This window comes from Copadichromis virginalis, linkage group LG8 (assembly GCF_057382275.1).
Source record: "Copadichromis virginalis isolate Kocher_CV1m ecotype Utaka linkage group LG8, C_Virginalis_male_GT1.1, whole genome shotgun sequence".
In the NCBI taxonomy this organism is placed as follows: Eukaryota; Metazoa; Chordata; class Actinopteri; order Cichliformes; family Cichlidae; genus Copadichromis; species Copadichromis virginalis.
Genome location: NC_140625.1, coordinates 9719329 through 9732536, shown reverse-complemented (window position 1 = coordinate 9732536; position 13208 = coordinate 9719329). Strand labels below are relative to the sequence as shown.

Sequence of the window (13208 nt, the reverse complement as noted above, 5' to 3'; positions counted from 1 at the left end):
TGCTATAAATTTAATGAACAAGTAATGACAGCACAATGACTGACATAGATACTGAAACACCGACACCACTGATTTCTCAAGTGTAAGGAGCAACTTACTCTGCTGTTAGCTGATTCATACATGTCACCCTCAACTTTTCGGGCATAAGCCACCAGGTTCTCCATTCGACGGTCCTTGAGGGCAGCGGGATCTGGAGTCGGAAAGATGGCCTGGACACTGTGGAGGGACAAGTAAAGAGGAGGACAGAAAACAGGATGAAGGAAAAAATGGTGGAAATTATGTAGTTTTTAACTACAGCACGGACAGAGGTATGTGTCTGAGATGAACATGACATGGATATCCAGTCTCGATGGCATCATTCAGATCCCAGAAAAAAAAGGAAGAAAAAAACCTTGATGAAACCAAGCAGATAACCCTCCATCTATTTCTGAAACATTCACCATATTTAATATGATAATCCACCAGTATGTTTTCTATCTATGACTACAGAAATACATGACACCTAATTTTTTATATCCAGGCAGATGAATGGAACTTAAAAAAAAAAAGAAAAGAAAAAGAAAACACAAGCCCCCCCCCCCCTTTTTTTTAAATGTATTCGCACAGCAATGCTAATTGTGATCCTATGTGCAGTCCAAAACTAAATAAATAATGCAGCTTTTCTCTTTAATACTTACAGCTTGTGTACCAAATGATTTCGTAGATCCTGTGTGATGTCCTCATGCCAGCTTTTCCTCATGCCTGTGGCGGAGGGAGGGGCTGCTGTGGGCATGGAACCGACCCCACCAGCATCATTCAGACTAGAAGAGACAGAGTGAATCCTTTAAATGGCTTCTTAAAATAAATGTATGTCCTAAAACCCTTGTAGAACTGACCAAATCTTTAAAAAATAAATAAATACAATAAAGCCTTTGTGTTTGCTCTTACCCCTGGTTGTTCATATTAAGATGCATCATTGTATCTTGCAGCAGACTAGCTTGCTGGCTCTGAGGGGAAGCACCCACACCTCCATTCACTCCCATAGGATTCACACCTACACCGCATAGAAAAGAAAGGAAATTATATATGTTTATTCTCAGTGTCATCCTAACAGTAGGACACAATGGACAAGCTTTTGCCTGGACATGTTTTTCAACATATCCAGGGGTTAAGATAAGCTACATAGCATGGAACATATTCTTGAGATGATTATTTTTCCTGGAGATCTGACAAACAATTTTATATAGCTATCTTCATAGCTCCCACCAGCGATAAACAGCTTTTGAAAAGCCACTTTAAGTATACAATTCACTCATTCTGAAAGCTGAAGGTCCTAACCGCTTGCTGGCATTGAAAAAAAGAAATGCTTAGCATTAAGCTGTAAAAGAGCAGACAATTCAGACAATGTCTTTTTACTGAAAATAAACTAAACTCACCCATTGGGTTCAGAGGCCTCACACCAGCCTGCCCTTGAAGGCCTTGGTTGGGCATGTTAGGCTGGGAAGTCTGAGCCTGGATTTGGTTCCCTTGGTAGGTGAGGCCCAGAGCAGCATAGGCCCTTTCTATAGAGCTGGGATCAATCTGGCTTGGCTGATTGAGATTGGGAGCACTTGGTTGGCTACCAGGGATTGTACCAAGTGAGCTGCCTAGTCCTGTAGCAGCCCCTGCAAGTAGAGCTGTAAGAACACAAAAAACAAAAGTTATGAATGAATAAAATAAGCTAAGAATTAAAAAATAAATAAATAAAAATCATTTACTGAATACTTATAGAAAATTCAGCAAAAATTATTATATTTTTGTGCTATAATATAATACTGACTAGTATATTCAAAACAACGCTGTCATTTCAAACCCAGTACAAAATCATACTTACATTATCAGCATTACAACGTTAACCCCTAATTTCCTTCGGGATTAATAAAGTATTCTGATTCTGAACATCAAACTTGGTCATTATTAATACATTTACACAATATAAATGTGTAAATATATTGATAATGATAACAGCACAGTATCTAAAAAATTTATCCAATGGTATGAAGGAAGGTATATTCTTTTGTTTGGTCGGATACAGACACTCACACTGCGTGTTCCTCTTGTCCCCGGCATTCTTCAGCGGCAGGCAGACAGGACAATCATGTCGCGTGCAATTCTTCCAGTGGGAGATGATCTGCCTCGATGATGCACAGTGAGCAACTGTTGGTCAATGAGGCAAAACAGATATGGAATCAGGAGTTGGGAAATGGAGGTGTATTAGAGAAGGAGGGGGGGGGCTGTTTTTTTTCCTTTCTTAAGTACTACTCTCAAAAATCAGGTAGCATAATAAAATTAAGCTTCATGTGCTTAAGCACTAAACCATTTTAATAGGTGAGATACACTTTCATTACGAGGAACGTTGCCAGCTTGACAGCTACAGAAGGGATTATTTTATCCAGTGTTTCCAGGAGGATGCAGCATCCTTTCTACTTACCCTGACAGGACTTCCCAGCCTGGCAGTGAGTCATATGGTTGAGGACATTCTTCATAGTCCGGCAGTGGGGCAGGTTGCACTGCCAGACTTCACCATTGGCCTGCTCCCGCCGCTGGCACTTGTGTGCATGTAGCAGGAGTACCAGTTGCTGCTGGATTAGCTTGCGTTTTTCAGGGTCAGCTGTGGGCGGTGCTCCGGCTGCAGCGGATGCTGCAGAAACCTGGGTACCAACTGCTTGAGCGCCCGGCACCATCCCGGGGGCTCCTCCCACAGGTGCACCTGTGGGACCACCCACACCTGTCTGTGACTGCTGTGTGCCCTGGAAAGAAAGTGGGCGACAACAAGACAAGGTGAGACGGAGGAAATAAGAGAAAAGAAACAGAATAAAGAGAAGGCAGAAGATTAGAGGGAGTAAAAATGGAAGAGGAGGTGGAGGAAGAAAATAAAAGGATGGTGTTTACAGCAATACTAGAGTACTGAGTGCTCAAGTCAAATGACAGGACATGAAGAGGTAATGCAGCAGGAAGAGGTAATTTAGTTTCTGATTGTGTTGGGAGATTAAATGATAGATTTGACAGATATCTGTATTGTCTGACTCTTTCACATCAATTTTTGCTAAACGCTCACACAAAACATTTTCATCATTACTGGCTATCAACCAGCATCAGTATCTGGTACTGTCCTAGAATTTATAGTAATCTACTAATTCATAACACGGATCAGAATACAACTTATTTATTGGAAACATTCTCTTGATCATCTCTTCCTTACCATGGCGCCCATTCCTTGCATGGGCGGGTTCTTCTTGTCCACATTGAACTGGGCCATGCTATTAGCCATGGAACCTTTGTTCTGGAGCTGAGGGCCCAGCCCTGCGCCTCCCAGACCTTGATTCCCTTGACTTCCATATGGGCCTCCAAAGGGCCCCCCTGGATTCCCCATCATCCCCATCTAGCAAATGAAAATACAAGTTATTTTAATTTTTTGAAAAAGAGAAATGTTTGTGTCAATAATGAAGACAAGGATAAAACAAGACTTAAAATTATTCTATGCCTTCTTTTTGTTAAACTGCATGTCACTGATATGAGGATGAGTTGAGCATCTGAGCTCTATACATGCCAGCACGTTGTGCTCTTATTTTACCAAATAATCTTGTAGTGTAATCAAGTCTCAAGAACCCAAGTCTCAGTTGTTAAATAAGCTGGATTTGTGGATATTTCCACAAACCACGAACTTTATAAGACCGAAAGTTAAAAAGGAGCAACTAAGTCAATGAAATCTCACAGTAGTGGAGATAGAACATGTTTTAACCATATCATTAGAATATAACCTGAAACAAACGAAAACAGCAATTCACAGTAGGAGAGAATGCAACAGCAATTCTGATGCGATTCTCTTTTCTCCCTCCACACTGAGGAGGCCAACACAAGCTCATCTGAGTTTTTCCTTTAACCTATTCCTAACCAGGAATCCCACTCATTGCATTTGATTGGGTAAACATCAACCATCAGTAGCTCTACCACAGTGAATCATCTTCATCACCAGTAGGGCTGCCACGATTAGTCGACTAGTCACGATTACGTCGACTATCAAAATCGTCGACGACTAATTTAATAGTCGACGCGTCGTTTGAAGCTTTGTAAGATCCCAAAAGACGCAGGAATTAGTAGGATTTAAGAGTGTAATAACGGACTGAAACAGAAGATGGCAGCACTGCATGTACAAGGATGCCAGCTGCCGTTAAACCCCGAAGAAGAAGAAGCTCTGTCCCAGAATTCATAGCGCGGCCCAGCCCAGTTTCCAACAATGGCGGCAGCTAGTTAGTTTTAATGTTACTCTTATTATTCTTTCTGGGTCACAAAATAAACGTTTAACATATTTTCAGGCGAGAATGTAGCTGTGTAAACCTCAAATATCTGCTCAGTTTATCAAGACACCACATATTTTCAAAAGCGCTCCGACGTTTTCGGAGACATCTGTTACCCACTAGCTCGATAGCGAGCCGGGGGCTAGGCTCACTAGAGCCGTGAGAACACCGGACTCCCGGCAGATCGTTTTCAAACCCACTGCCGTCTTTCGCTACTCAGGTTAAATATATATAAGTCACTTAGATAACTTAAAATGTTATTGTTTGGCTTTTTTTAGTATTTTATTTGTTCCTGAGTAAATCGGTTTGGCTGAGATTAAAGTTATAGTTCTTACACAGCTGAATAAACGTCAAGCAGACAGCTGATTATCAGAAGTGTGAGATGCTGGAAAATTTACTCCGGTGTCCCGTTATATTTTAGATAGCAAGGAGTTGATTAAACTTCACCGAAACAATCTGCAGATTTCATTAAAATTTAATAAACTATCATCTTGTCTTTATTTTTAGTTAGCACAGACCTTAAACACTTAAAGCTGTAAGCTAATGATAGTTATATAAGAGCAGATGCTGCTGGTGCAATAAGCTGTAGTTTTACGTCCAATGGATGATGATCTGATTAGTCGACTAATCGCAAAAATAATCGGTGACTAGTCGACTATCAAAATAATCGTTTGTGGCAGCCCTAATCACCAGTACCTGCAGCTGCAACATTTTACCATCACTCCTGTGGGACTGTCAATCACACAGATGGACTCAAAAAAAAAAAAACCCCCAAGTGCACTACTTACGTTTGTTAAAATAAACAAATACAACCATGAACCTTTAACCATCTGAGAACAAACTGAAGTCCGCAGCAAAGAATAAGAAATTCTAAGAAATAAAAACAGGATTTGAGAATTTCTTGTGCCCCCAAACATTATGTCTTAAGTCTAAGTGTCTCTAAATAGAACTTTGTTAACAATGAAAAAACGTGAGAACACCTTTCATAATTATACATCTATGCCTGCTTAAATTCTTAAGTTTTGAAATTGTAAGGCTGAAGAAAATTCAGTCTTATTTAGAAAATTACTTCACAGATGAACAAATTACTATTAAGGCAAATAAGCCTAAGTGTGTGCAAGGGTTAATTTCCACTATTTTGCAAGCTTCTTGCAAATGTAGATTTTTTTTCCTTTAAAAAAAATTTATATATATACACATATACATATATATACACATATACATACATACTAGGGGTGCAACGATACACAAAATTCACGGTTCGGTTCGGTTTGATACTTTGGTGTCACGGTTCGATATTTTTTCGATACAAAAAAAATGTTCAAGCATTTTTTATTTGTCATTTATTAAAATTATAAATATATATTTTAACTCAAAAGTACAGTTTTTAAATTTAACCCTAACCCTTGTGCGTGTTTTTTATTTTGACAGCGAATGCGCACCTGCGGACCACTTATGTGCAGCCCTGGTTATTTAGCTCGTCATATTGCAGCCACAGAAATTCTTTTGTCCATGAAACCATAAAGCTGCACTTTCTTTTTGCCTTATAGTCTGATTTGTCATAACTTCTCCGTTTTGTGGTAAGCTTTTCTTTGGCTGTCACTTCTTCACCCTGACCTGTCTTATTTGGCTCAGCAGAACTGAAATGCTTTTACACACGCACTCACATAAGCTCAACGATTCTCTGCGCGATCAACCTCTCACATGTTTAAGCTTGCTGCGGGAGATTTCACTTGTCATGTTTGCATAGTAAGCTAACGATTAATAAGACTATGTCAGAGGAATTGGTGCACAAATTATCATCACTCACAGATCAGTGCTGTCGCTCTCTATACACAGTTCGCACGATTGCAAAGTGAAAGCAAAAAAACAAGCGCAAATTCAAACGCGACTTCAATATGTCACATATTGACAGTGGCTCACCGATGCCAATGACATAATTACCCAGCTACATTTCTGAAAGAATGCAAAAGCATTGACATATATTTTTCCTACAATAGCCCGACGGGCAGGGAAGAGATAGATTTTGGTAGCCCGACTGAAAAAAATCGCTAGCTCCGGGACGTCGGGCTAGCGATATTGCGAGCCCTGTATCTGATTGAGGAATCACTCATCTTTGGAAAAGAGAGTTTATTACAGAGAAATGGCTCTTTCCAAAATAAAAGCTATACTATCCGCTTCTTCTGGGCTATATTCTCAGCAGCATAAGGAGAATCATGTGCTAACAGCTGTCTAAATGACTCGGCTAAAGTTAGTAGCATGCTTGTTGTATTTGTCTTTGCACTAGGATGATGTCGGCGTAAATGTGCAGTCATATTCGTTGTGTTCCCACTAGTGCTTTCAGGTTAATCTCGTTGAAATGACCTTAACGCCACAACACGGCAAATCTCCGTTAACGAGCTACCGCCGATCGCTCCGTGCATGGGGCTAGACGGCCAACACGTTAACGAGCTAACTGCGCTAACACACTAGCTCACACCAATGTAATTGAGCATTGCATGGCACATCCAACATACTGTTTTACTTTAGTCCATGACTCGCTTACCTTCAGGGTCATACGTCACATGAAAACCAAAATAATTCCAAACGCCAGATCTGAATGAGGGTGGGGGAGGTCCATGTTGCAAGGAGAGCTTAACTTCTGTCTCGCTAGCTTGCCCTGCGCTCTTCCTTCTGACGATGCTGTCTGTGTTGAGCGCTCAGTGGATCTGCGCTCGACAGTGCAGCCTAGGCGGAGTAGTCGAACGCAGATTCACTGAGCGCTCAACACAGACACCATCGTCAGAAGGAAAGTTGATCAAATAAATTACAAATGTTGTATTGTTCGATACATATGCGTACCGAACCAAAAGCACTGTATTGAACGGTTCAATATCGATACGAATATCGTTGCACCCCTAATAAATATATATATATATATATATATATATATATATATATATATATATATATATATATATATATATATATATATATATATACACACACACACACACACACACACATCTCTGAAGCACTGCCTACCTTGTTCATTGCTCCAGGCTGCTGGCCTCTTATCCCAGCCTGGCCCCCAGCTCCCGGCTGCTGTAGGGTCTCAGCCAAAAGGTTGCTGCCACCGACCATCCCCTGATTGCCGAAACCCATCCTTGGAGAGCCATTAATCACCTGGTTCCCAATCATGCCTGGCTGCTGCTGTCCATTACTGCCTTTCTGCTGTGCTCCCATCATGGTCCTGATCATTCCACCTGCAGCACTCTGCTGCTGCATCATGTTGGCCTGCTGCTGAGGGGAAAGGTGTTGTCCTTGGCCCATCATCTGCTGAGGCCCCTGACCAGGGGACGCCTTCATGTTCGCTAAGTGCTGCCCCATGGCAGCGGGGCCTCCTGGGCTACCCATGGCTCCTTGGTGCCCCGGCTGAGTTGAGGGTGTTGCCCCCGCACGCAAAAGCTCTGACAGCTGTTTATGCTTGGCCACTGCATCCTGCCCTCCACCAACTCCCCCAGGACCATGACCAAGCCCAAGACCCAATCCTCCTGCCCCTCCACCACCGCCTCCAGGACCCAACAATGCCGGTCCTCCTCCTAGAGTGGTGTGCAGCTGGTTAGGGTCCCCACCATTGACCAGACCTTGTTCATTGGAGCTGATGAGCTCATCTGGGAGGTCGTGCTCCAATTCAAAAAGAGATCCGAAATCTGAAATGAAGAAAGGCAAGTTCAAGAAGGCAAAAAAAGCAGAGAAAGAGCGAGGAGGACGACAACAGGGACCACAGCAATGTTAAGCTGGTATAATCCATCATATTTAAGCATGACCAAGTGAAAATGTGATCACTTGCTTGACATCAAAAATTTATGAAAGCTGATCATGCATGACCAATTTTCTCACATCAGAAATTAAAAACATACTATCCAATGCAACAACACTGAGCACCGAACCAGTAAATGATTTAGAGGTGGGCAACCTGACAAACTTATATGATGAATAAAATAAAAACAGTGTTGTCTAAGCATTTTTTCCCTCCATATGAAATGACCAAAAGTGTGATCAGCTGTGGCACAAGTAGGACGATATTCATTTGACGCACTATGCATCTTGTGAGTCTACCACATTTTGTAAAAGAGAAAATGGCATGACAGACAAAGTATAGCAGCTAACCAACAATGCTGAATGAAGCAAAGTGACGGACAATAATAACCACCACTTCTAGTCAAGAGAGAGAAAAAAAATTTGTAGTATCTACTGTACGATCTACTATCTGCAGAGACAGTTAAGTTTTTAGTGGCAGGCTTTGTATCCAAGCAAGAACAGTAAACCAATAGTGTGATGTGTGATTTAAAACTAACCTTACTACCCAGGTTTGCAGAAAGAGTCTCTGATCAGTAAAGACATTCAAAGTGTTGCACAGACAGGTTGACGAATGGACTATTTCATCGAAGTAAGGCCACAAAAATTGGTAAGATACACAGGGACCGGGGATAAATTATTTCTAGTGAGAACAGCAATCCAAGCTTTAGCAGGCTATATTCCGTTCAGTCAAACACAATTTTGTAACATACACATTACAATCAGTTAGTTATCTGACACATTACAAAGAAATGTGGCAGTCAGCAATTAAACATAACTAAGTTAAACATAAATTCACTGCAGCTCACAAACATTTGAAACATGCTTTTATTCTGTCCACACTTAACTTTTTCCCCTCAGGAAGCAGAAATATTAGACAAATAATTACTTAAGCCTTATTTAAAATACAAATGCAACGGGTTCAATGGTTCAGTGCTATGACATTTGAGTAACAGTTTTGTTTGTTTGCTTGTTTGTTTTAAGTATTGCATTGCTGTAATTGTTAAAGTTTGGGTTTTGGGAGCTATCTGACCTAACTAAGGCATTTAAGTAGCACCTTTACCATTTCTTGTTGTTTTGTAGACCAAATGCTTTTTCAAATAGACTGACCATCCATGAAAATAACCTGCAGTTCAATTAATGCTACGATTTAAAGACAACTGGAGACATCAACGGGAAGCATCTTTCGGCAACAACCACACTTCATGGCAGTGACACGAAGAATAATTTTGAGTGCAGTTAATTACATCCTCAAATCGTGTTTATCTTTTGGCAGTAATGCGTCTGTCATCGATATATACTTTGTAAGGTGACGGAAATGTGTGCAGTGCCTGACTAATTTAACCGTAATGGTCTCTCTTATTGCCGAGCAGGCGGGCAGAGACGCAGCTGGCTTTGGTGTAACGACTGAGTGAATGTCTAAGTGATGAAATCTGGGTGAATATTTCGTGCGTGTAGTAGTATTCGGTCACTAACTGGGCTTTCTGGTTAGCAGCTCGGTGGTTAGGCATGGCGCTGTGTCCATGCTCCACCGTTTCGTTCTCGGGCCACTATTCCAGCTGCTGCCACACGCCATCCACACACACGCAGAAAAAAAACGTACCAACAATGGCAGTTTGAGCTTAACAATCAGTCGGACCCGTGGGCCTAAATTTAGCTCTCACCAGGCTAGCAGCACCACCGTCTGCAACCTCTGTCTTCGCTAACATCATTAACGATGGCTTACGGCAGTTAAGAAAGGGTCCGAGTTATGATGGGGCAAAACAAGGTTGTTTTAAACCCTAGCAGCCTAAAAACTCGAGTACAGAATAGCAGTACGTATACATGGCTGTCAATTTAAGACAACTCTATGACACCAAGAAACTTCATCGTAAGTTTGACTGGCAATGGGGTTACAAACAACCCGGCTAAAGTAGTCATTAGACACGGGACCGTCAAGACAAGATCCGCGTTCAAGTGGGCTAGCCTAGCGCTAGCTGAATGGCTAGTAGCTACCTCCGGCTAAAATGGCTGTTAGCATGCGAGCTAGACGGGGAGCGTTTCTTCACGTACACACACTCACTACTAGCACGCTAACATTAGCAAGCTACGACAAAAACAGAAGCGTAATCCCGCGTTTCCCTCCTCTTTTAAGTAACCACAAGCCGTTCAAAAACAAAAAACTCAACGAATAACACCAAACCAAATTATAACCTGAGCCAGTACTTACCGTTTCCATCGCTGGCGGACGCGGAAAGTGCCGGAGAGGAGAGTTTAGGCCTCTTGGCTGAAGGCGGGCCAGAGTCCAGAACGTTCTCGGCCATATTTTTTCGAAATAAAAATATATAAAGTATCCACAATTGCAGTCGTTTTCACACCTTTAGAACCTCATTCCTTTCCGTTTCCAATATTGCGACTTTTCCCCCTCCTTTTGGGGGACTAAGAGGGGGAAAGTCACGGGTACGAATTACTCCTCTTTCCCTGGGTTCGCCTCTCGATTTCAGCCTCGGCGTATATCAACCCCCTCCCTCCCTCGTCAGATTTTTTGTTCTTTATAAATTTCTGCCAGCGGAGGAGGAGGGGGTCCGTGAAAGTAGAGGGAGACACACGCATCGGCTTCCCTCTAAACTTACAGAGCCTCTTCCGATGTAAATAAACTAGCCCCTGCTACCTCTCCCATGATCGCATCCGTCATTTCAGCTTCCTTTCCAGCGGAGTCTGGATGAAGATAATGTCGGGCAGAAAAGCCTCGTTTGCCTGCGAAGTGACGGTGGTGCTGCTGGTGGCAGCGGGTGAGGATGCGGGGATGCAAATTAAAAAAATAAAACTGAAAATATTCAAGTGCAATGGTTGACAAAATATAATGCGTATTATCTATGCATATAAAGACCCAAAAACCCTCAAAGTTGGTTATGATTCATCTATGCAGCAAGATGAACGTGATCTTCTGTTTCTGAGGTTTATAGTTGCAAAGATTCATTTTGAACTGTGTTAAAGAAGGGGAACTTATGTTTTAAAACATTTTGTAAGTGGAAGCTTTAAAGAACAAAATAGTGCAATAACTTGGAATTTAGCAGACCGAAGTTGATTCATGAAGCTTGAAAACTCTGTATTCTGTGGAAAGGTTTGGCTGAGCCTGATTATTTTCTAATTTAAATACATAATGTTTTATTTATAGCTAAACTTTCAGTGAGACACCACAAAAATTTGTAATCTTCCCATGATGATGGTGCAACTCTGCAGGGTTGCTCCAAAGCCAGTTTCACTGAGAAAAGCATTAAAAGCTTGTCACCAGACTCTCCACTTCAGGCCAAGTAAACTGTCCAAAACCAATCTACAGGTTCTTTCTTTTCAGTAACATTTATAAATATGTCACTGAAAAGAAAGAACCTGTTTGAACAGTGATTGTTTTAACGTGTTAATTTCCAGTCCCCCTGGTGTTTCCCCTCAAACCTCTCTCTGTGTAAAAGTATTCAAAGATGTAAAACTGCACAAAATGTAACTGTCTAACATTTGCAATATGTTTATGAGCATGTTCCATTAAATCTGTACAGTAATGGTACACACATGCACTGTCTGAGTTTAATCAAAGGTCACTTTATTTAGTTACTGCTCCATTATATCCACCAATGTGAATTTTCACATGTGTCTCTGAAACACAGAATCAGTTTGCTTTTATAAATTACATGATCTGTGCTAGAATAACTTACTGTTAGCTGCTGGTAAATGTTTTACAGCTTGATCTGGAGTAAAGAGTGAACACACTAAAAAAATGCCCTTTTTAAACTTATTTAATCTGGGCCTTTTGGTGATGCATTCTCTAACAAGTATCTCAGCATATACTGATTCTTTTTAAGTTTTTCATTACAACAATCAATCACCTCTCAAGCAATACTTTATACAAATGCTGTGCACTTCCACAGAATACAGTGGCTTGGAAAAGTATTTGGCCCCCTTGAACTTTTCCACATTTTGTCACATTACAGCCACAAACAGGAATCAATTTTATTGGAATTCCACGTGAAAGACCAATACAAAGTGGTGCACACGTGAGAAGTGGAACAAAAATCATACATGATTCCAAACATTTTTTACAAATAAATAACTGAAAAGTGGGGTGTGCATAATTATTCAGCCCCCTGAGTCAATACTTTGTAGAACCACCTTTTGCTGCAATTACAGCTGCCAGTCTTTTAGGGTCTGTCTCTACCAGCTTTGCACATCTAGAGACTGAAATCCTTGCCCATTCTTTGCAAAACAGCTCCAGCTCAGTCAGATTAGATGGACAGCGTTTGTGAACAGCAGTTTTCAGATCTTGCCACAGATTCTTGATTGGATTTAGATCTGGACTTTGACTGGGCCATTCTAACACATGGATATGTTTTGTTTTAAACCACTCCATTGTTGCCCTGGCTTTATGTTTAGGGCCGTTGTCCTGCTGGAAGGTGAACCTCCGCCCCAGTCTCAAGTCTTTTGCAGACTCCAAGAGGTTTTCTTCCAAGATTGCCCTGTATTTGGCTCCATCCATCTTCCCATCAACTCTGACCAGCTTCCCTGTCCCTGCTGAAGAGAAGCACCCCCAGAGCATGATGCTGCCACCCCCATATTTGACAGGGCGGATGGTGTGTTCAGAGTGATGTGCAGTGTTAGTTTTCCGCCACACATAGCGTTTTGCATTTTGGCCAAAAAGTTTCATTTTGGTCTCATCTGACCAGAGCACCTTCTTCCACATGTTTGCTGTGTCCCCCACATGGCTTGTGGCAAACTGCAAACGGGACTTCTTCTGTCTCCAAAAGTTGATTCTGTTCATCTGGACGTAGCGTTTTGTGGGAGAAACGTTTCGTCACTCATCCAAGTGACTTCTTCAGTCTCAGCTGACTGCAGGTTTCCCCAAACATCTCTCTTCACTTGCATCCCAGTCACGGAAGCGTTGGAGGTAGTCCGTAAGAGATTACAGGATGACACCAACCTCAGCAACAGGACCACTCTCAGCATCGACCAAGTGTGTTTGCGTTTGGAACTGTGTCTTCATTCCACCTACTTCACATACAAGGGTCAGTTCTACAGGCAGAA

General features: G+C 41.7%; 1 protein-coding gene across 4 annotated transcripts in view; it reads right to left on the bottom strand.

Annotated features, from left to right (window-relative positions):
• ep300a (EP300 lysine acetyltransferase a) overlaps nucleotides 1-10840 on the bottom strand; it is a 31854-nt gene extending 21014 nt beyond the window's left edge. For 3 of the 4 annotated variants that reach the window (XM_085465652.1, XM_085465649.1, XM_085465651.1), the window contains exons 1-9: nucleotides 10366-10840; nucleotides 7341-8008; nucleotides 3221-3400; nucleotides 2450-2768; nucleotides 2056-2175; nucleotides 1416-1655; nucleotides 928-1033; nucleotides 678-800; nucleotides 99-216 (exon numbers count right to left, since the gene is read on the bottom strand). In XM_085465652.1, coding sequence (XP_085321778.1) covers nucleotides 99-216; nucleotides 678-800; nucleotides 928-1033; nucleotides 1416-1655; nucleotides 2056-2175; nucleotides 2450-2768; nucleotides 3221-3400; nucleotides 7341-8008; nucleotides 10366-10459 — 1968 coding nt within the window. In that variant the 5' untranslated portion in view covers nucleotides 10460-10840. The remainder of the gene's footprint in view (nucleotides 1-98; nucleotides 217-677; nucleotides 801-927; nucleotides 1034-1415; nucleotides 1656-2055; nucleotides 2176-2449; nucleotides 2769-3220; nucleotides 3401-7340; nucleotides 8009-10365) is intronic. The other variant, XM_085465650.1, reaches the window with a different exon arrangement.
• Nucleotides 10841-13208: the final 2368 nt, after the last annotated feature.